This window comes from Cydia pomonella, chromosome 15 (genome assembly GCF_033807575.1).
Source record: "Cydia pomonella isolate Wapato2018A chromosome 15, ilCydPomo1, whole genome shotgun sequence".
Classification (NCBI taxonomy): Eukaryota; Metazoa; Arthropoda; class Insecta; order Lepidoptera; family Tortricidae; genus Cydia; species Cydia pomonella.
In genome coordinates, this window is record NC_084717.1 from 14164699 (window position 1) to 14188436 (window position 23738).

General features: G+C 39.5%; 4 protein-coding genes across 7 annotated transcripts in view; 2 read left to right on the forward strand and 2 right to left on the reverse strand.

Moving 5' to 3' along the window:
- Nucleotides 1–11668, forward strand: part of LOC133525945 (transcriptional regulator ATRX homolog) — a 42906-nt gene extending 31238 nt beyond the window's left edge. For all 3 annotated transcript variants that reach the window (XM_061862380.1, XM_061862381.1, XM_061862379.1), the window contains 2 exons: nucleotides 2354–2614; nucleotides 8940–11668. In XM_061862380.1, the coding sequence (XP_061718364.1) occupies nucleotides 2354–2602 (249 nt within the window). In that variant the 3' untranslated portion in view covers nucleotides 2603–2614; nucleotides 8940–11668. The remainder of the gene's footprint in view (nucleotides 1–2353; nucleotides 2615–8939) is intronic.
- A 1425-nt stretch (nucleotides 11669–13093) lies between these two features.
- Nucleotides 13094–13881, reverse strand: LOC133525950 (uncharacterized). The gene has a single exon (XM_061862387.1). It carries the CDS (start codon nucleotides 13745–13747, stop codon nucleotides 13205–13207), a length of 543 nt encoding a protein of 180 aa, XP_061718371.1. The 5' UTR covers nucleotides 13748–13881; the 3' UTR covers nucleotides 13094–13204.
- Nucleotides 13882–16388: 2507 nt separating this feature from the next.
- Nucleotides 16389–19625, forward strand: LOC133525947 (DNA repair protein Rev1). The gene has a single exon (XM_061862383.1). It carries the CDS (start codon nucleotides 16678–16680, stop codon nucleotides 19423–19425), a length of 2748 nt encoding a protein of 915 aa, XP_061718367.1. The 5' UTR covers nucleotides 16389–16677; the 3' UTR covers nucleotides 19426–19625.
- The window catches only part of LOC133525948 (tubulin-specific chaperone cofactor E-like protein), a 36008-nt gene continuing 31886 nt past the window's right edge, over nucleotides 19617–23738 (reverse strand). Inside the window, exons 8-9 of one of the 2 annotated variants that reach the window (XM_061862384.1) lie at nucleotides 23388–23487; nucleotides 19617–22137 (exon numbers count right to left, since the gene is read on the reverse strand). In XM_061862384.1, the coding sequence (XP_061718368.1) occupies nucleotides 22009–22137; nucleotides 23388–23487 (229 nt within the window). In that variant the 3' untranslated portion in view covers nucleotides 19617–22008. The remainder of the gene's footprint in view (nucleotides 22138–23387; nucleotides 23488–23738) is intronic. The other variant, XM_061862385.1, reaches the window with a different exon arrangement.

Genomic DNA, 23738 nt, shown 5'->3' on the forward strand with positions numbered 1-23738 from the left:
TGTCAAATGGCCGTAAGTGACATCTTCATGGAGATATAAAGTGGAGCACACTCTAACTTTTTTTGTTATAGTAAATTGAACCTTATCACTGAGGCAGAAAGGTGTTCTTATCAGACTAGAGAAAACGGTCCACTTGAGATAGCAAAAGTAGGGCGCGGTGTCTCACTCGCACATGTTGCCAATGTTAAAAACATACCATTGTGGTAGTATTTATATCAATATACTACTGAAATTAAATACTTTCTTATACTATTTTTATCGGGCGCCCCAGGTACCGCTGGTGTGATGTCGTGGAGGTGGACCTGCGTCGGCTGAATGCCAATTCATGGCAGGAAACCGCGCTAGATCGGGACAGGTGGCGTTCTCTCGTTTCGGAGGCCAAGATTCTTTTTGGATCGCTGAGCCAAAGCAGTTAGTTAGTTACTATTTTAGTGCTATATACAGAGTGTGGTTCTCAAATTTTTTATGTAATTTGTAAATAATTATGATGTCAATATTATTAACTGATTAAACCAAGCATGTGCACAACAAAAAAAAACATTAATTTTAATATGGTAGACATTGTAGAAACTTTGAATATTAATTGGTATCCCCAACTTGATGACATATTTTCGAAATATTTCCAAAATATGTGAATGGTGAGGCTCAGCATTTAATTGCGAAATATTTTAAAATGGGTAAAAATGTTGTGTGACAGGTTGGTAAAAGTGAAAGTTTTGCTGTTTGGGGTATATATTCTCACAGGTGAACCACCATCACTCAATTTTACGATTAAAATACTCGTACAATACGATAATTGTCAAACTCATTAGGTTGACCACGATGTCGGCACGATGTGAATCAGTTTTATTAAGTACTTGAGTAAGTTTATCTAATTAGGTATGTCTATATCTATTACAGAATAATTAATTGCCAAAATTGAAATCCAAAATCCTTAAACATTCCATTACGTTTATACATTATATTTTAATACTGAAACGGTTTTACTAACTATTTATATATACGTAATCGATTCGATATAGATTGGACACACATTTCCGTCAGTAGAAAAAGGCTGCAAATTTAAAAACTACATACAACATCGGATATCGTTAGTGTTGTGTGTCGACAGAGTAACATCCCTAGTGCGAAAAATGTTCAAGTCAATAAACAAGACCAAATGCGAGTAGTTCGAAAAACTCGCACGGCTAGAAGATGTTGATGTCAACTTTAACTAGTCTTCTTCGAGACCACGGGGACAACGCCGTCCTCAGAACGTCAGACGTAAACATAAAACTTAATACGTGATTAAGTCCCGTTTATATTAGTTAATAATTTGTACATGGAGATATAAAGGACTTAAGAGTGACAGAGAAAGATGCTCGCAATTTGCGAACTTCGGCGTTCGCGGTAGGCTCGACTCTAACAAGCTCCATAATACTATCGTAAGAAAAAGATAATATGTTTCTCTCTAATCTATTACGTTCCATTGACAAACGCTTTGGTTAAAAACTATAATAAACTGGCGGAGCGGACCGCAACCCTCTCTCTCTCTCTCTCTCTCTCTCTCTCTCTCTGTGTCCTGTGTTCTTGACAGAAGTTACGTTACGGCGGGACCACTTTCCTCACGATCGATCATGTGTAACCGGCTAACTAAAGCGGTAATAACTAAATGAAAACAGGTTCTTACAGTAAAAATATAATTGTAAAAAAAATATGTACAATAAAATAAACTAATATCTGTCAGTACGCGACTCTACACCAAAACAATAAAATATCGTCACTGGCCTTAACATTCTTGAATCTTCATCGAGCCAAACGATGAATACTGGCAGCAGGTGCTACTGAAGGCTACGCGGGCCCACCAAGCGCAAGCAGATGAAAACTTCAGCAGCAATTATCAAGAAATAAGTAGTCTTCAATTTTAGATAAGAAGAAAGGGCTGCGTTAGAGGCAGCCCATTAAGTAAGAATTCTTTTTTTAAATAACAATAGAGCGTTTAAGCTTTAATAACATTAGATAAATGTAATTTGATTTGTGCGATACGCCTTCAAATTGTCGAGCAAATTTCCCCCTAGAAAACAAAAGACGAACGAAAAAGGGCATACCGGCCAGTGCGCGCGGTGACTGCACCATGCAGGTTTGCCATGTTACACATGGTGGCGGTCCGGTACGCCTATCAGTAATAGCTTTTAGGACGACTAAATGCTGTCATTATAAAACATTATGGCATGATGCTTTGTGCGGCATACAGCGTCAAAGGGAGGCCCGTGCTTCGAAATGAAAGTGGCCGCAAAAAGGAATGGTCGGTCGCGCACCGGTAGGAAACGTGTCGCGTTTCAGCGTCAGATTACAAACGGCTGTTTTATTCCAGATGGGCGCCAAGTACTACGCGGGCGGGCTGGGCAGCCGCGACCCGGTGGCCATGGCGCTGCAGCAGCAGCGCGCGCGCGAGTTCCTGCTGGGGGGCGGGGGCGCGGCGGTGGGGCCGGCGGGGGCGGGGGTGCCCGCGCCCGGCGCGCCCGCGCCCGCGCCCGCGCCCGGCCGCCCGCGCGGCCGCCCGCCGCTGCAGCCGCGCGCGCCCGCGCAGGGCGACGTCGTCAACCTTGCCGACTCGGACTAGGCGCCCCACCCGGTGTGTATGACCTATCTACAGGGCACTACAGGCTTCCCCTAACTTTTTATCCCACCTACCTCCAATAAATTTCCCAACCTACTGAGAACTACATTACGAAATAAATACATAAACGCTGTATTTAAATTGTAGTTTATACAATCGTGATATAATAGAGAGCTTTTCTTTTATATATATTATATACAATACTTTTGCTACGAGTCAATGAAATAATACTTTAAGAGCCCTTAATCCTTGGAGCGTTCTCCGATTTCACGAAATAACGCTCGATAGATGGCGTTGGCGCTCGGTACGCGAGCGCCGGCAACGCGACGCGCGTTTTTAATGCAGACTAGAATAATCTTGATAGTTTTCAATATAATTTCAAGCAACATTAATTTTAGTGTCATATGATATCATATGGGCACTCTTTATTTTATTGTATATGCACAGTAGTTTTTTTTTTATGTACACTACTACTAAGTGTACAGACTACAGAGTGTACTATAACCCTTGCTCTTTATTCTGTCTCTTTCACACCAATGGAAAATGAAGAAGTTACTAAATGACTGCAGGTATAAATAAAGTATATTAGTGCGATAGAGAGACAGATAGTGTTTCGTTGTCGTATCGTAAACGATTGGCATGTTGGCCACACACTTGCTTAGTGCCTAGCCAAAATACCAATCGTTTGCGTATATTAGTGCGATAGAGAGAGAGTAGTGTTTCGTTGTCGTATCGTAAACGATTGGCATGTTGGCTACGCACCCATGATACCTAGCCAAGAAACCAATCGATTGCGCATATTAGTGCGATAGAGAGACAGATAGTGTTTCCTTGTCGTATCGTAAACGTTTGGCATGTTGGCTACGCACCCATGCTGCCCAGCCAAGATGCCAATCGTTTGTGCATATTAGTACGAGAGAGAGACAGATAGTGTTTCGTTGTCGTATCGATTGGCATGGTGGCTACGCACCCATGCTGCGTAGTCAAGATGCCAATCGTTTGCGCACATTAGTGCTATAGAGTTTCAGTGTTATTTGAAATCACGTTAGGGTTTGTATTATTATTTTTGACCCGAATGAAGTCCATCCAGGTTCTTATGATGGAGTCAGGAGTTGGTCACCAGAACTCCTAATCTACTCATTATAATTCCATCGTGCTTGGGCTCAAAAGATTTTCCCTGACGAACACCATCGCTCTAGATGAGGTCCAGGGTCTCATGACGGAGTCAGGAGTTGGTCACCAGAACTCCCCAGAACTCCTAATCTACTCATCATAACTCCATCGAGTTTGGGCTCAATAGATTTACCCTGATGAGCACCATCAATCTAGATGAAGTCCAGGGTCTCATGATGGAGTCAGGAGTAGGTCACTAGAACTCCTAATCTACTCATTATAATTCCATCGTATTCGAGCTCAATAGATTTGCCCTGACGAGTACCATCGATCTAAATGAAGTCCAGGGTCTCATGATGGAGTCAGGAGTTGGTCACCAGAACTCCTTATCTACTCATTATAATTCCATCGTGTTTGGGCTCAAAAGATTTGCCCTGACGAGTACCATCGATCTAGATGAAGTCCAGGGTCTCATGATGGAGTCAGGAGTTGGTCACCATAATTCCTAATCTACTCATCATAACTCCATCGTGTTTGGGCTCAATAGATTTGCCCTCACGAGCACCATCAATCTGGATGATGTTCAGGGTCTCATGATGGAGTCAGGAGTTGGTCACTAGAACTCCTAATCTACTCATTATAATTCCACCGTGTTTGGGCTCAAAAGATTTGCCCTGACGAGTACCATCGATCTAGATGAAGTCCAGGGTCTCATGATGGAGTCAGGAGTTGGTCACCATAATTCCTAATCTACTCATCATAACTCCATCGTGTTTGGGCTCAATAGATTTGCCCTCACGAGCACCATCAATCTAGATGATGTTCAGGGTCTCATGATGGAGTCAGGAGTTGGTCACTAGAACTCCTAATCTACTCATTATAATTCCATCGTGTTTGGGCTCAAAAGATTTGCCCTGACGAGTACCATCGATCTAGATGAAGTCCAGGGTCTCATGATGGAGTCAGGAGTTGGTCACCAGAACTCGTAATCTATTTATCATAACTCCATCGTGTTTGGGCTCAATAGATTTACTCCGACAAGCACCATCAAATTACCATTATGATGAATAGATTAGGAGTTCTGGTGACCAACTACTGAGTCCATCATGAGACCCTCGACTTAATCTAGATCGATGGTACTCGTCAGGGCAAATCTTTTGAGCCCAAACACGATGGAGTTATGATGAATAGACTAGGAGTTCTGGTGATCAACTCCTGAGTCCATCATGAGACCCTGGACCTGATCTAGATTGATGGTGCTCGTCAGGGCAACTCTATTGAGCCCATACACGATGGAGTTATGATGAGTAGATTAGGAGTTCTGGTGACCAACTCCTGACTCCATCATGAGACCCTGGACCTCATCTAGATCGATGGTGCTCGTCAGGGCAAATCTTTTGAGCCCAAACACGTTGGAATTATAATGAGTAGATTAGGAGTTCTAGTGACCAACTCCTGACTCCATCATGAGACCCTGGACTTTATCTAGATTGATGATGCTCGTCAGGGCAAATCTATTGAGCCCAAACACGATGAGATTATGATGAGTAGTTTAGGAGTTCTGGTGACCAACTCCTGACTACATCATGAGACCCTGGACCTCATCTAGATCGATGGTGTTCATCAGGGCAAATCTATTGAGCCCAAACACGATGGATTTATGATGAGTAGATTAGGAGTTCTGGTGACCAACTCCTGACTCCATCATGAGACCCTGGACCTCATCTAGATCGATGGTGCTCATCAGGGCAAATCTTTTGAGCCCAAACACGTTGGAATTATAATGAGAAGATTAGGAGTTCTAGTGACCAACTCCTGACTCCATCATGAGACCCTGGACTTTATCTAGATTGATGATGCTCGTCAGGGCAAATCTATTAAGCCCGAACACGATGAGGTTATGATGAGTAGATTAGGAGTTCTGGTGATCAACTCCTGACTCCATCATGAGACCCTGGACCTCATCTAGATCGATGGTGTTCATCAGGGCAAATCTATTGAGCCCAAACACGATGGAGTTATGATGAGTAGATTAGGAGTTCTGGTAACCAGCTCCTGACTGCATCATGAGACCCTGGACCTCATCTAGATTGATGGTGCTCGTCAGGGCAACTCTATTGAACCCAAACACGATGGAGTTATGATGAGTAGATTAAGAGTTCTGGTGACCAGCTCCTGACTCCATCATGAGACCCTGGACCTCATCTAGATTGAAGGTGCTCGTCAGGGCAACTCTATTGAGCCCAAACACGATGGAGTTATGATGAGTAGAGTAGGAGTTCTGGTGACCAACTCCTGACTCCATCATGAGACCCTGGACCTCATCTAGATCGATGGTGCTCATCAGGGCAAATCTTTTGAGCCCAAACACGTTGGAATTATAATGAGTAGATTAGGAGTTCTAGTGACCAACTCCTGACTCCATCATGAGACCCTGGACTTTATCTAGATTGATGATGCTCGTCAGGGCAAATCTATTGAGCCCGAACACGATGAGGTTATGATGAGTAGTTTAGGAGTTCTGGTGACCAACTCCTGACTCCATCATGAGACCCTGGGCCTCATCTAGATCGATGGTGTTCATCAGGGCAAATCTATTGAGCCCAAACACGATGGAGTTATGATGAGTAGATTAGGAGTTCTGGTGACCAGCTCCTGACTCCATCATGAGACCCTGGACCTCATCTAGATTGATGGTGCTCGTCAGGGCAACTCTATTGAACCCAAACACGATGGAGTTATGATGAGTAGATTAGGAGTTCTGGTGACCAGCTCCTGACTCCATCATGAGACCCTGGACCTCATCTAGATTGAAGGTGCTCATCAGGGCAACTCTGTTGAGCCCAAACACGATGGAATTATAATGAGTAGATTAGGAGTTCTAGTGACCAACTCCTGACTCCATCATAAGACCCTGGACCTCATCTAGATCGATGGTGTTCGTCAGGGCAAATCTTTTGAGCCCAAACACGATGGGATTATAATTAGTAGATTAGGAGTTCTGGTGACCAACTCCTGACTCCATCATGAGAACTTGGACTTCATCCGGGTCAAAAATAATAATGCAAACCCTAACGTAATTTCAAGTGAAAATGCGTTTTTCAGAAAATCGCAGCCAAATAACACTAGACCTTACTCATAGTGTTGTGTTCCTGCCGGTGAGTAAGGTTGCCAGAGCTCAACGAGGGGCGGGAGGGGGTTAGGGTCGGCAACGCGCATGTAACTCCTCTGGAGTTGCAGGCGTACATATGCGGGCCGTATGCTTGTTTGCCACCGACTTAGTATTAAAAAAAAAGTAACACTGAAAATCCATCAATAAGCGAGTCTGTTAGGCATACTGTAAAAAATGTTTTATTAAGATTTTCTAATCGCAGTATATAGCACTTCTCGGAACTCCGTAGCTGATTACGATCGCAACGAATGCCTGACAATCGAGCACAGGTCCTTCCTCTAAGCGCGCTCCGCGCGGACTGAGAGCGGGGCGTCGCTGCTGCGTGATTTATACGTGTTTTAAAAAAATATAAATTTACGGCAATGTAGGTCCCACAGTTACGATTTTTTTTTTATAGGTTAACATAAAGTTACAGTTTGCTATAATATTATTTTTAAAGCAAAATATGCGTACAATTTGCGGAAATAAAATATAATAAAACCCTGTTTTCGCCAAAAAAATGAAGAAAACTCGGAAGGTATTTTATCAGTTTTTTCAAATGAATCTTCGATTGTTAATCATTCCAGCCCCTCGTACGAGATATGTTGAATCAAATTGTAGTCATTCATGTACCAAATGATTCTTGTTTATAGCAAAATTGAGAACCGAAACGCCACATCTCACTGCAAAATTTGGAAAAGACTCCCAAAAAACCTCATTAAAAAAAAGGTTTAAAAGAGAAAATGAAAATTTGAACTGTTGGAGCCCCTAGTTTAGGAAACGATTATTTAAGTACGTTATCAGTTTTTGAATAAATACTAATAGTTACGTCGTAATCTTGAATGAAAAAGGAAGCATTTTACAAAATACGCTCGTCTGTAGGAATAAGGACTACTAATAAAATCATACAGGTAAAGAAGCCAAAAGTATACAGCTATTTAAGATACGCGAGCAGCCGCTATACCTTCATACTCATACGCGCCCCGGCCGCCGCGACACCTTCTCGTAACTCATGAGGCCCTGGTACTTGCTCCTTGCTAAATTCAATTTTTAGACAGTTTTTTCTTGATTTTGGCCACCGTAGCCTATGGAGACTAACAAGCAATCGTAAGCGGTTTTCGTAGTCTATGGATGTTGCCATATTAAGGGTGTCACATGTGCGTTTATGATTTATGGAGCAATTGTTTCTACTATACAACCTAAAATAAATAATTAATATGAGCTATCGTTTTGTTTCGTCCTCTTGACCGCGATGAGCTGTGATTGGTCTATTTCATTATAGTTGACTAAACCGTTTCAGAATGGATATTATAGTCGAGTTGGGAGCCCATACATGAAACGTACCCAATTACAATGCGCAATCTTAATTCAACCATTACAGTCGACGAGTAGAAAAAATATATATGTCGAGCTGGTCACGGTCTGATTCTACTTGTCGCGAACCCCTTTGCGATCGCTGGCAAACCCCCGAGAGTTCACCAATTTAAAATCCCCTGATTTAGAGACCAATGGAACCATGGCATGGAGCAATGGCTGTGTTAAATGAAAATGTTTTTGGTGGCATTTCACTTTTTTTTGCAATATGTTTATTGCGGAACCCTCATACAAATTTTCGTCTCCTAGTTTAAGGGGTTGGGGGGTAAAAGTTCCAAGTTATAGATTTTTTGTTATTTGTGTACTAATACTAGCTAATATAACTAATTGCAGCTTTCTAAAACTTCAGGAAATACCCTTAGAATGTTGATGAATTGATGATCATCAGTGAATGAGTGAGTGAGTGAGTCGGTGACGAAATTGGGGTTTTTTGCATATCAATAAAACCTAATGTATATGAGCTATGCAATTGAAACTTTTTGTTTAATAGGTCCACTATTAACATTATAACCCGAGAATTTTGTTTATCTGGGATAATCCAAACCCAAGTTAAGAGGGTTAAAAAAAACGTCGAAGCACTTCTAGGAAAGGTAAAAATAATGCCCTTGTGCTTCGTTAGGCTCGTCTTAATGGGGACTACCCTGCCCCCAGATTAAGCCCTTCTTCTCAAACATGTATTTGAGTGTAATATTTTTGTTGCAGGGTCCCCAAAGTGTATAGTGAACAGATGTGTACAGTGAACGATATAGGTGCTATGGTGTATGGATCGACGCGGGCGCCGCCACCGCCGCGCCGCGAGCCAGATGTGGAGTCATGCCGCACGTGTACATACCCCGGGCTGTCCGCCCTCTAGGGACACAACCGACATTCCGCCTTTAGGCTTTACGCTCCACTACATATCAAGAATCTCATTTTCTACCCTCAATCTAATTTTAACACGTAAAATATAGACAAAAGGTGAAAAGACGGAATATTTTGATGATGGTTTTTACATCTGCATTATATGGCATTAAACTTTGGAACGCCAGACGGCGAAGGAATATGCCCTGCCCCGGACGCCAGGCGATCGCAATTATTCAAACGAAATTGAACTTTACAGAGTCCCGCGTAAGTCCCTATTGCATTGGCAAAGCTGACGGCTATAGCCGTCGTTGGCGTCCTTGGCACGACTTTCCGATGACGGCCACCGCCGACTGCGGTGGTCAAAAGGTTAAATTTCGATTCCATTTAAAATTCCAGCAAATTCATGCGTTGAAATCGCTCCCACGATATATTCCAAAAGTTAGCGCGTTATTTGTCTATATTACCTAATATACTTCGTCTCTCCCATGAGCTGTGGTCGCTCATGTCGTTTCCACTTTGTTCTCACGCAGCTGGAGCCTAAGGCGTCGACTGTTTTGACTGGATATGTAAGTCGTGCTCAAATTAAAACGACGATTTTTCCGGGACTGGATATAAATTATTACTAATAAGGATATCTTTCGTGTAAACGCAACATTCCTGAACAATAGTAGATCTGCTTTTATACTCATTGTCGTATTTAAGCGCATCGGGTTGCGTTGAAGCGTATTGCGACCTTAGGAAGGGCCGCTTGCATCGAATAGCATTTATATGATACGTATATCTTGCTGACGTACAGCTTGCGAATCAACTAAAATTTTAATTAAACAGTTGATATTACTAGTTATAGTATTTTTAATATTACGCCGCGATGCCGGCGGACCTTTGCGCGTTAAATTATTCAATTACATCGATGTTGAAAGGACACTCGAAGGAAAGTGAGTGTGACATTTAATACTTTAAAATATATCTCTCAGTACAGGAAAATAGTATTAAGCTGTGTTATATGTCAGTAGTTAGATAACTTCTGTGTTTAACATCATACCACTATCCTGAAGAGGGTATATGACAATTCTTTATATCTGCACAATTAAAATACACACTTACCCTTTAGTCTTACGAACTACTGATTAGTAAGGGAAACACCAATTTGAGGAAAAAACTATTTTTTTTATTTTAGAGTAGGACGAAAGCTTGCCAACATTTGTTTTCGCAATTAAAACGACATCTAGCACTGGTTTACTACATGGTCTATGAGTAGATTTGATGTTTTATACCATAAGTTGATGTATTACGTTTGAATATCTACAAGTCCAAATTGTGACTTATCAGAAGAGCCCCAGTATTAAATGAAAACTTTTTGCCGTGACTGCTATCTTTTAAACAATCGTAATATGTTTCACTGATTATAATGACATGTACTTTCTTTAATTAAACAGCACATTGCAGCAATATTATAAATGGATAATTCAAATTGACATACTTAATAATTGTAATGAATTTGGCGGGTCCACACAGAGTGAGCATACGCGCGAGGTAATTTCCTCACGCCCAAACCAGCCAGTGTAGACGTGCCTCATCCGAGGCGGCGCGCTCAGGCGAGGAAAACGCGCGCCCGCCCGGCCGAGGCACGTCTACACTGGCCGATTTGTGCGTGAGGAAATTGCCTCGCGCGTATGCTCGCTCTGTGTGGACCCGCCTATTGACTTTTAGATATTTTTTGGCATTGTCTTTTGATTTTGGTGAAGATGTGACGAATAATTGGGTACTTGGTGACAATGGTGTAGCAGTATAAGTTTTGGCGGAAATACCTTTATTTCCGCCAATTATTCCTTATTCCCACTAGTTACCACCAAGTTGTTACCAGCGGTAACTACTGGGAATTTTTCTCACCTAGTTGCTGATAACTAGTGGGAGTAAAAGGTGGGAAAAAAATCCCAGTAGATAGTTACCACTGGTAACAACTTGGTGGTAACTAGTGGAAATAACCCGAAATGCTTATGCTGCCCCACCACATGTATTGCATGTCCTACAACATGACATTTCGTAGTTAATTTATTTGACCTGCAGCAAGCAGGTGATTTAGTTGTGATATTGCCTAATGTAATGTTTTTGTATACGTTTATTTTAATGAGTCACCAACGTGACTTTAATGTTAGGTTCAGCAATCATAGATATATGTAATATAGGGTTAATTAATGTACCTATTCACAGTGTGACAGGTGTAGTAGTGTTTTATTTGAGAGCCGCTAAAAATATACTTTTGAAACATTCTGAATGTTGATTTTTATATGGTTTAGATTTTTACAGATTATTATTTTATGCTTACAATAATAATTTATAGTTACACAAATATGATAGGAAATCAGCAGTATTGTATTCAGTAATTTATAATTTATATTAGTTTCCATGTCTTGCATCCTCTAGGGAATATTGTTTTGTATTTGTATGGTTACTGTATTCTTCTCTGGACATTGAGCTGAATGAGGACTGCTGTAATTGTTTCACTATTTATGTAATATATAATTGTAACTGTAGAAAACTTCCTATTATTTTGTAGTACAATCTATAATAAAGAATTCAGAAATGTCTATTATGTTGTTTTTAGTTGGAAGTGAAATTCCTTATTTTTGACCTTTGCACTTCCTAAAACTTGAAGCAACTTTGCTAGGTGTGGTCTCTTAAACTATTGTTATGTGCCAACTGTCTCAGGCTCCCTTACTACATAGGTACCTACTACTAATTGATCAATATCCTTGAATAGCAAAATGTTAGTTAATTATGTAAAGAAAAAAGTTAATGTTGCATAGTGATGGATATAGGATACTTATCCTACATTAACCGTTTTCCAGTCCGCACTAATCTACGGGCGTCCACTAGCTGGCGCGGGTGCACGGAGTGGGTTGACGAAAATTAGTAGGTATGAGCAACGCTAGCTGAAGCCGACGCGTACGTCGGTTTTTACCGACAATCCAGATTTGATGATTCATTTAAAGACTAGTCACATTTCCCGAAAATACAATTTGAACCTTAAATCGGAATGCTAAAGAATTTCAACTTGTTATAAAGTTGAAATTCTATTGGCGCGTATGTATGTATGTATGTGTAATAAATTAATCGCACACAGTCCTCAGGTCATGTGGGAATGATTTGTATGTAGCACTTATTCCCCCAGAGACATGGGAATACACCAGGTAGTCACTCAATACGCATTTTATTTCAGTACTGTAAGCTGTGACTGAAAAATAGAGTATGGGCTTATCTGGTGATCAGTGTGATCACATAACATTTGTACTTTTAATAAAATCTGCGCCATAAACATAACTAAAATTGAAAAACAAATTAAACTTGGATTTGCAGTTTTTATATATGTTAGAACAGTAAGTGGGGTCTGTTTTTGGGCATGTATCTGTGTGATGTTACAAAACTGAAAAAGTGGTGGATCTTCTCCATCAGGTGCTGTCGGCTATTGCAGTTTGGCAATCGTCATAGAAACCTGAACCTCCAACACAACAGTTCGGAAAAGTGACCATGTGCTTTTTTGTAACCATTGGCACAATATTCTTCTTCCAATAATTATTTTATCATGAATTTCCTTGTATTATCAACTATAACTCATACTTTTGACTTCTCATTATGTGGCCTAGATATTCTAGCTTCCTCCTCTTTATTGTGTTAACAATCTCTAAAAGTTTACCCATCCTCTGCTGAACCAAAGGGACAGAACACAAGGTGGTGGATAAGAACTTATATTTTGATATTTTAGATTATTCCCCAGCAGTTACTAATTGAAGGTAACAGGCCCAAGATTGAAAATTAGATTACAGTGCCACTCATTACTGATTTTTTTTTTTTGTTGTTATCTCTAATCAGCACATATACCAACTGAATGTTTCAAGTAGTGAAAATAACAAGGGTCTCTATAATAAAGTGGCTTGGACAAATCTTTAGTGCACTAATTGTTTAAACCTACTTTGCCTTTTCAACACAAGGTCAAAAGAAATATCAAAAAATCATTTTTTGGTATTTAAACATTTAATCTAATAAATCACTAAAAGGAATTAGTTCAAAGAACCCATAGTTTTTTTCATAAGTCCGTCATTCCCATAGAATATACACAACACATTTTAAACATTTAAATTAGGTATTCCAGTCTTAACGCCAATAGATACTTCTATGTATTTTAGCAGCCGTCGCGCCAAGAACCTTGTATCATCTGACTTGAACACATCTGCTGTCATCATGTCAAGTTTGAAGTGACTTTTGAAAGCCACTAGTTCACCAACATTCACTGCCATAGAATTTGGTGGTAATCCACTAGAGTTTACAAGAATAACTCGACGACTCCATAGGTCAGGATGAACTTGCATCAAAACTTTCTCAGCCCATTCAAGGCAGAATACTCGACTGGTGTCCAAGCCCAGTATAACAAAGTCGATAGAAACTCTTCCAACTAGATCGGAGTGTTCCATGACTTCTTCTAAATGGAAGGAACGTAAGATTGAAAGTTTCCACCTGAAATTTCCCTGGGCATGTATATCTGCAAGAGCTTTGGATATCTTTTCGATGATGTCAACATTTGATGATAGCACAACTACGGATAAAAAGTTACTGCTTGTTGTAGGTCCAACCCATGGGGCAATTACAGTTGCCTCTTTAATCATAGACATTCTGCTATATGATTATTGTTGTTTTGAGGAAAATATATTTATCTTGTCGAATATAAACAGACAACATAACCGTAAACAATAACCGTTTGTTTGAAACGGGCGAAACGGCTTCGGGCTTCGGCTGTCAGTGCCAAGTGTCAATGTCAATTTTATCAAGGCTTACCTTGCAACAAAACAAATCGGCCAAATCGCATACGATCGAGGCGTTTGATCAATGTTTGTTAAATACAAGTAATCATTTTATTTATTATCAAAATTACACGTAGTTTAAGCTTATATGATATTGACTTATATTTGACGACCGGTCTGGCCTAGTAGGTAGTGACCCTGCCTACGAAGCCGATGGTCCCGGGTTCAAATCCTGGTAAGGGCATTTATTCGTGTGATGAGCATGGATATTTGTTCCTGAGTCATGGGTGTTTTCTATGTATTTAAGTATTTATAAATATTCATATATTATATATATCGTTGTCTAAGTACCCGCAACACAAGCCTTAGTCAATTTGTGTCATAATGTCCTATAATATTTATTTATTTATTTTTATTTTATTTATTTATTGCACTTACTTATGCCTGTTTACATGCGTGACGAGCCTCTACAAGCGTCAGGGACGCAGTTATGCGTTAGTGGAAGCAAGCGATATTGCTATCTCATTCCACCGTGTTAGTGTAAAGAGGTTTGATTTGCCTTGTCACCATTTTACTAATCTCCAAGGACCTCCCATAATTCCTTCACACCGCATAGCTGCGTTCCTTGATGGCGTGTTTACATTCGCGTGCGGTGGCGAGCCGAGTCACGAGACGCGTATGCAAACGATGGGCTCGTGTCTCGTCTCGTGGCTGGGCTCGCCACTCGCCGAGCTCACCTTTTTTGGGCACGAGTCAAAGGGGCTCGCGGGGGACGCGCACTTGGTTGCTTGCTTGGCACTTTAAGTGCCATTTACATCCACATTTCCCGATAACGGGCCCGAAATCAGTCCCGGTTTCGGGACTGATAATCGTTGTCCGTTTCACGGAATATCAGCACATCGTTAACAATATTTGAAATGTAAGAAATACTTTGACTCTAATTGCCAAAAATATTCAATGTGTGATATTTTTGCATATAAACCTTTTCTTTTCATTTCAAATATTGTAAAGATGTGCTGATATTTGGTGAAACGGAAACATTTTTTTGCACGGGCCCGAAATCGGGTATATCAGGCCTGATAAAGTATGGATGTAATTGGCACTTTAGTGGGCAATCAGGGGCGGCCTTAGCCTCTGCGAAGCTCCGGGTGGAAATTGTTTGTGCTAAAAAAAATGGTAGGCTGTATCAAGAAAACGCTTTGTAGACCGTCCAAAGGCCGAGATTCAAGAGAATGGAGCTAGGTCGTGAACTAAAGTACCTATATGTTATAAAGCGAGCCCGAAAGCTGAGCTCCACTTAGGATAGAAGATTCAGGGCATCTAATCTCGATAGCTTCCCGTGCGAAGCCGAAGACCGAGCTGCAGGAAAGCAGAGCTTGAAATCGAACTCGCAGAGTGAGTGAGGCTGACGGCTAAGCTCTGCAAAAATAGGGCAGTCCGGAATGTATAGAGTTTCCTGCGAGTCTGAAGTCGAGCTGCAGAAGAGCATAACTTGAAATTTAACCAATGGCCAACTGTAAGCGAGACCGAAAGCCAAGCTTGGCTTAATGTTTCAGTAAGACCTATAACTTTCCTGAAAGCCTAGACATGATTGATGCCAGAGTATCTTGCGGCGAGATAGACTACCCGTCTTTTTCTAACTATGTTAATTAAAGAGGGACGGGTAGTCTATCTCACCGCGAGATACTCTCGCGCCAATCATTTGCTAGCCCGGCTGCAGCGCATTTATGCGTGGCCAAGTGTTTTAAAAAGCAAAGCTTAAGGCCCAGCTCCGCGAAGGACCGAAGGACTTTCGTGCGAGGTCAAAGGTCGAGCTATGAGAGATCAGAGCTTGGAACCGAACAAACGGCAGAAGGCACAACCGTCTGATCAAGGAGCGTTTCCATGCAAGGGAAAGCCGCAGGAGAGCATAGCCTGGACATTCATCAATATAATCTCCTTTGGCATAACTTGAAAGCGCGACTTGCTTGGATGTTTTGGGCCTTGGGTCGTATGCAGCTTTTTTTTAAATTTCATATTTGAGTCGTACGATCACGACTGTGCAGTAAATCGGCATTTGGTCTCGAGCTGCACATTTCGGGCTTTAGGTCTGAAGTGGAGCCCGCTCTTCGACTACCTAGGGCCTTGAAGCTCATTCTTACGATCCGCCAAACACATTACCTTTTGTACGAGTCCGAGCTCTGCTGTTCTGCATATCGCCCTTCGGCCTTTCAGTTCATTACTAAACAATTAACCATCGTCATTTCCGAATTCAACCCTCCTGTAGCTCTGCCTATGGCCTCGCACCATGGTGGTGGGTTCTCCGGGGCTGGAATCTCCCTCTTGCTGTCCGAATTTGGCATGTAAGTTTTCGATTAAATATACCAAATTTCATACGGCGGCGCAGCAAAACAAAATTTTAACATTTTACCAAAATATAATAAGCGATCGTGCCATGACATTATCGACTTTGACTCTACTCATGTTTCACGTAAAAAACTACTCAGCCTGTTGCGCGAGGCCCCGGGCGGTTGCCCCGTTCGCCACCCCCAAAGACCGCCCCTGTAGGCAAAAATAAGAAAACGGCCACTCACTCTATGGTTGCAACTTTACTATGTTAAACCTACATAGATATTTAATTGCCCCTCGTATTTCCACTAAATTAAGGGTTTTAAATATTGTGTGAACCGACAACACTTAACAGCTTAAACGTCAAACTGACAGCTCTAAACGACGCGGGAACGGTTATATTTTCCGCAATAACAAAAACTATATTTTATTTCATTTAATACCAATAGTTATTTTAATACGGCTCCCAAAGTATGAGGCGACGCGATGATAAATTCCCCGACAATGGCTTCGAAGCCTGGGGCGGTTACATGAACGCTAAAATTTCCAAATTGGAAGAGCAGTTTTCCTCCAGAGTGGGCAGTGAACAAGATAAATTGTCGGATATATTTAGTGGCGTAAACATATTTGTTAACGGATACACAATTCCCTCCGCAGACGAACTGAAAACTCTTATGGCCAAGCATGGCGGTGTTTATCATACTTATCAGAGAAGTGATGATTTTATTATAGCATCAAATTTACCTGACACCAAAGTAAAGAATATGTCATTAGTTAAAGTCGTTAGGCCCGAATGGATTACAGAAAGTATCACTGCTAATAAGCTGCTGAATTATAGAGATTACTTATTGTATGGCAACTCTAGATTGCAACCTCGGCTTAACTTTGCTAAAGTCAAAAGTGATCCTGTAGTGGATTGCAAACCATCACCAAGTATGCCTGAGAGCACTGTCATTAAAGGTATTGATGAGAAGCTATATGATGTTACAAATGTTGATAGCACCAAACCTACTATAAATAATGTTTCAAAATATTTGCCTAAAAAGACAGACCACTCAACAAAAACAGCAGCAGATCCTAATTTTATTTCAGAATTTTATAATAATTCCCGGTTACACCACATTTCACAACTTGGAGCATGCTTTAAACAACATGTAAATGATCTAAGAGAGACTAGCAATTTTCAATTTGCTGCTCGATCACAATTAAAGGAAAGAGTTCTTGCATTAAATAATGCTAACTGTCTGTCACAAGTGACATTTGAAGGTGGAAAAACTATCATGCATATAGATATGGACTGTTTCTTTGTATCAGTAGGGTTACGAAAGAGACCAGAGCTGCGGGGGAAGCCCGTGGCAGTCACACATTCCAAGGGAGGACAAGGCAGACCTAAAAGGGCAGGAGTAGACAGGGACACTGAATTTAATTTATATAGAGAAAAGCAAGCTAAAAAACTAGTAAAGGCCACTGCTATAAATGAAGATATCAAATTGGAGACTAGAGTAGATGCTATTGGAGATGAGGATGACAAATATGGGTCTATGAGTGAAATAGCATCATGTTCATATGAGGCTCGAGCAAAGGGCATTGGCAATGGTATGTTCATGGGTGCAGCTTTAAGATTATGCCCAGACTTACAAACCATTCCATATGATTTTGATGGATACAAAGAAGTGGCTTACACATTATACAACACTGTTGCTCAATACACTCTTAACATTGAGGCAGTGTCTTGTGATGAAATGTATGTTGATTGTAGTGAGCTATTAAAAGATTTAGATATTACTGTTCAAGACTTTGCAACCATATTGAGAGAAGAGATAAGGAGCAAAACAGGGTGTCCTTGTTCAACTGGATTTGGTGGTAACCGTTTGCAGGCTAGGTTAGCAACTAAGCGAGCAAAACCAGATGGCCAGTTTTTCTTGTCAGCTGATCTTGTTGAAGATTTCATTTTTGACATTAAGTTGAGAGATCTACCTGGAGTGGGGAGGCAAACTGCTTCAAAATTGGAGTCTATTGGTCATCAGACATGTGGCTCCTTACAGAATCTGAGTTTAGCTTCTTTGCAACAACACTTGGGTATCAAAACAGGCCTTCAGTTGTATGATCAGTGTAGAGGTCGAGATAATAATCCCCTAACATTCCATACAGTGAGAAAATCTGTATCAGCTGAAGTTAACTATGGAATTAGATTCGAGAATAATGAGCAGTGCATAGAATTTTTGAAACAATTATCAGCTGAAGTCCACACAAGAATGGTACAATTTAAAGTTGTGGGAAAATGTATAACTCTAAAACTTATGGTAAGAGATGAAAAGGCACCAGTAGAAACTGCAAAATTTATGGGGCATGGGTTTTGCAATGTTATAAACAAGTCAACTTCTTTACTCAATGCTACAAATGATGTGGAAATCATAACTAGAGAAATAATATCTCTTTGTAACAAACAGAAGATAGACCCTAAAGAAATGAGAGGTATAGGGATACAGGTCACTAAATTAGAATCTTTAGCAAATAAGGGTCAAACAAAAGGAGCAATGAGCAAATTCCTAGTCAATACGAATTCAATTAAAACTGAAAGTAGAAATACAACAGAACTTCCAGAAATCATCCATAAAGTAAAACCAGAGTCGGTTCCAAAGCCTACAACACCCAAAAAAACAAAAGCACTATCTCCGAAAAAATCTCCAGTGATAGGTTCCAATAAAAGTTCCCCAGTGGCCTCTGCGAAAAGGCGAGGTAGGCCTCCCAAAAATCTATCTTTAAGAGCACAGGTATCAACTTCAAAAAACCTTATGAGTAAATTTTTACATGGACAGAGTAACTACAGCCCCCTATACAAACCACCGATACCTGTGCAGACTGTAGTTAAACAGGAAAAAAAGGAAGTTAAAAGAGAAACTAAAGAAGTTAAGAAAGAATCTACTCCTAATCAGGGTTTACTAGATCTTTCATGGGACAAAGTAAGAGAACTGCTAAGAGCTTGGCTAGAGAGTGGCCAAACTCCCTTACCTTACGATATTAATTTGATCATCACGTATATGCGAGAAATGGTAATCAACAAGAACATAGACAAGTTAAACATACTTTTGAACTTTCTGAGAAGAAGAATTCGCGAAATGAATAGCAGCAGTTGGATGGAAGTGTATGAGAATATTATGGAACAAGTCCAGAATGCGATGGTCGTAGTTTATGGGAAAAAGCTGTGGGTTGGTAATTAATGGCTTAATTCGACGACAAGTGTAGTAATGATGAGACATTGATGACTGCCAGTATCAAGACAATGTTTTTGTAAGGTGTACCTCTTACGACAGCTAAAGTCATTCTCGGCGCTTGATGATAATGATTATTGTGACTGTGTTATGTGCTTAACTTTGAAATCATTAAAGTCTACAAAATAAAACAAACAATATTACAATTATTTTATTTATTTTCCATTGTTTCTATTATATAAGACGACCATTTAATATACTTCTTACAATATCAGATACATGAATTTAGCGAACTTATTGCATGTATCACTTTTATAAGGCTGCCATGCAAGATTCAGTCGTGCACGCAAGTTAGTATACATCCATTGAAAATACTCTAACCATTCAACGTCTTTGGCAGCTCCGGACATCACAGGACAATTTTTATTTTTGTTTGAACCGATAGCAGATACACCACAGTGCAAATTCAAGGTGCAGTCAACACTTCAACAGCAGCCCAGTGCTACGCTACGATTTTTTTTCATTAAAATAATTTTTAAATCGGAATCCGTCCTCGTACACCAGATTGTCCAGCGTGAGTTGCGTTCTCGCGCGCGAGTCCATACTTGAAGTTGCGCTAGATGTGTAGAGTCGCGCGCGAGAACACAACCCATGTTGTCATGTTGGAGGGACCTACATTACGCACATTGTACAAAATGGAAATAAATTTGCTAATTGTACGCCTCTAGTCTTATTTCGCTGACACAAAAAACACGAGAATTTGAAAAATTAGGTTTCTTATCCCGATTATTCGGCGCTTTTCGTGAGAATTTGATCATATTCGTGCGTAGCTTGCGCTTTAGTGGCTTCACCGTTACAGTCAGTAGAACTTGATTATTGTATATTTTTAAATGTACCAATACGGTATCACTCATAAATGGCAGTTAGTATCACTTTACGTTTTGTTAAACACTTATTTAGACGCATTACTGAAAAATGTTAAATATCGAGATATACGAGAATTCATAAAAATAATATAACACAAGAAGTAAATTAATTTCTCCACAGTTAATACATTTATAATTTATATCACAGTTGCTAATCGCAATAAAGGTAATCACTTAATTTTATAAGAAATATAAGTTCATTTATAATTTCGATCCCGTCAAATTTCCATTAAATATTGGAATATGTATATTTTTGTAACTATAACCTGATATGTTGTATACAAATCAAATTTGTAAGAAAATTAATAATAATGTACTTTTTACTTCATACGTTCAAACCTAAAACTACTTGTGACAACAAATAAGTTCAGCTAAGTATTTGTGTGATGGCAAATAACAATTACCGAAAAAAAATCTACGAATAGTAAAAAAAAACACTAATTCCACAACACATTTGTTAGTCTAAATAACACTTAAAAATAATGCTTTATTCTCAGTGGCATACCAACTGAGAGATCTGTAGCAAATAATCTGATGTTATAAAATCATTTTGTCCTTATGGCTTCTCAGACTAGGGCCCGTGGCATTTTGCCCGCTCCTCCACCCTGTAGCTATGCCACTGAATCCCACTAGCAAAACAATATGTACCACATGGCTTTTAAGTTAGGGCCGGTTTTTGAAACAAATGCCCTTTTACAAGCTTGCATTTCATATAAAAATATGATTTAGCTCTTAAAACTACTTTGCTATTGGTGTTGAAACGAAGAACTTCAAATCTAAGTTTTTGTTTCCCGTTTGACTGCGTTGATCAACTAGTAACTATAAGTAATTGTGCTTGCACATGATGCTCGTAGCTGAAGTAATTAGAGCAATTTAATGTAGTAATTATTTGACATATAACTAATATAACTAGATGGCGCTGCACAGCGCCATAGGGGTCATCCATTAACTACATCACACGTATAGGGGGAGGGAGGGGGTCAAGAAAATGTGACATGTTGTGACAAGGGGGAGGGGGGAGTCACAAACTTTGTAACGTCACTTTAACTTCATCAGTATTTATTTAAAAAAATATTCGCTGTACAGTTAAATGACGAGTTTTTGGAACGATAATCGTTTTATGCGATTAAATTTCTTTCCTAGTCGGTTTTGTGTTATAATTACTAATATTTCTTTTGTCAAAAATATTTTGATAAAATATTAATAGGGTACCTAATTCGATTCGCCGATTGTGTTGAAAAATTTTTTAGAAAAATGTGACGTCACACCAGGGGGGGAGGGGTTTGCCAAATGTGACAAGGTGAGGGGTCAAAAAACCTAGAAATTCGTGTGATGTAATTAATGGATGACCCCATATGAGCTATGTGCGCGACAGTATTATGTAGATGTGTTATTTTTCAGATGTCAAATTGTGTGAATATTTTAGTTCACGAAAGTTTACGTTTTTGCAGCATTGAGCGCAACAAAATGCAACGTCATCTAGTTTACAGAACAAACTATAAATGGTATTGTTTAAGATGTCTAAATGTTACGCAAGAGCTCTTGCTACAATTCGGACATCTTAAAAATTCTAACAACAGATCCACATGAAATAAACTTACTATAACATTTTTGTTTATGGTATTTTACTTAACGTCAACGCTGGAAACTATGGGTTCTCGACGTCTCACGCGGTCGAGTTGGCGGAGATCGAGTGCTTCAGCTTCGAGTCGATGATGATCTCGTCGCCCGACCGGATGTTGTAGGAGTACAGCTGCTTGGTCGGGTACTTCATCTCTTCCGGGCCCTGATGACACTCGAGGAAATTTAATTTATAAATTTGGTATAATAGGTATAGAAAAAAAAACAAGTTAAACGAAGTGCTACAAAACAAACCAAGAAAATGACATAAAATGAACTAACTCTATTACTAAGCCTCCGCTTTCTGTATGTCTGTGGGTGTGTACAGTGTATACATCCTTACTTGTCCTATCATGTAAACAAACACTTCTCTAAGACATTATCACACTTTTCTCTGGAATTACATAATAATCATCACTTAAAATGTTGTTGTTGTATACTTAAAGAAACTCACAAAGTTTTGATATCAACCAAAGAACCACTGAACAATATCATGTCTAAAAAGATTTTTATCAATAATCGCAGTAACGGGAAGATCATCTGACATTACGATGTAAAGATTGTCTATGGAATCGTATTGTTGAATCGTCACTTTTGTTTACATTATAAGACACGTAAGGATGAATACACTGATTAAAATAAATACAAGATATTATTATGAATTTTCTTTCATTTCTGTATTCAATGCATAGTTTTTGTATTCAGTTAATTGGTTTATTATGTACATACAAACGATGTGACAACATTTTTACGGGTTGCGTTTCTGAAATATTAAACCCTAAAAATATATACACATACACCGTGTTTTTTTTTATTTCCGTTAATTTCAAGGGTGCATCCATGAGCTTAAATTAAGTAATTTTCTCAAAGACACCGGTATTCTAATTAACTCCATTTCGGAGATAATCAATAATTACTTTTTATCTTATGAGGCCCTTACGAGCGTGTACACTTGCCTTAGGGCCTGTTTACATACTAATCAGTATCAGTGTTTAGTACGAGTTCATACATTTGCTACTAAACGTAAGTACTATCTCGGACGATCGATGTTCGAAATGACATTGACATGTCACAGTTTTCAATTGTTTACTTGAGTTAAATGTAATGTCCGTGTTATACCAACGCTATATGCAACATTTCATTACTTTTTATAAAAATAAAAATACTTAAAAAAAAAACAAAAAAAAAATATTTCAGAATATTAACTATGCCACTAAGTTTCCTTAAACGTACTTACAGATACCCCGAAGGAACGGAATTCAATAAAAACACAGTGTACATATAAAAAATAAGATGGATATACTGTTTGAGAGAGAGGATGTAAACAGAATCTTAATAAGACAGGGCTGTCGCTCGACCTGCCAGCGGTATGAAAGGCATAAAAGTTGGGTTTAGTTTTATTTTAGTAGAGGTTTAGGTATTTACCTGAGAATCTCTGAGTTCTTGATCGACGTAGAAGAGTCTCATTTTGGACGCTGGAAAGCCGGCTAATCGCTCCAACCTTGTCTTCAGGTCAGCAACAGTTCTGAAATTAGAAAAATTCAAGATTAATAATAAAAGCAAAGATAAATAGGTAAAATACTAAAACACGTAAGGTAAAAAATATTGTGGGTACAAAGGTGACAGAGCTCTATCTGCTTTAGCTGTCAAATGTACGTCTTATTATTATTACATTGTCTATAATTGGGTACTTGACACATGTTGAATATTATAACAAAATATAGTTAAATGGATATAAAATGAGCCAACCATTATAAAAAAAGTTGAATTAAAAAA

Excerpts from the sequence above, each read along its gene's own strand:
- LOC133525947 (XM_061862383.1), top strand. The coding sequence starts at position 16,678 with ATGAGGCGACGCGATGATAAATTCCCCGACAATGGCTTCGAAGCCTGG.
- LOC133525950 (XM_061862387.1), bottom strand. The coding sequence starts at position 13,747 with ATGTCTATGATTAAAGAGGCAACTGTAATTGCCCCATGGGTTGGACCT.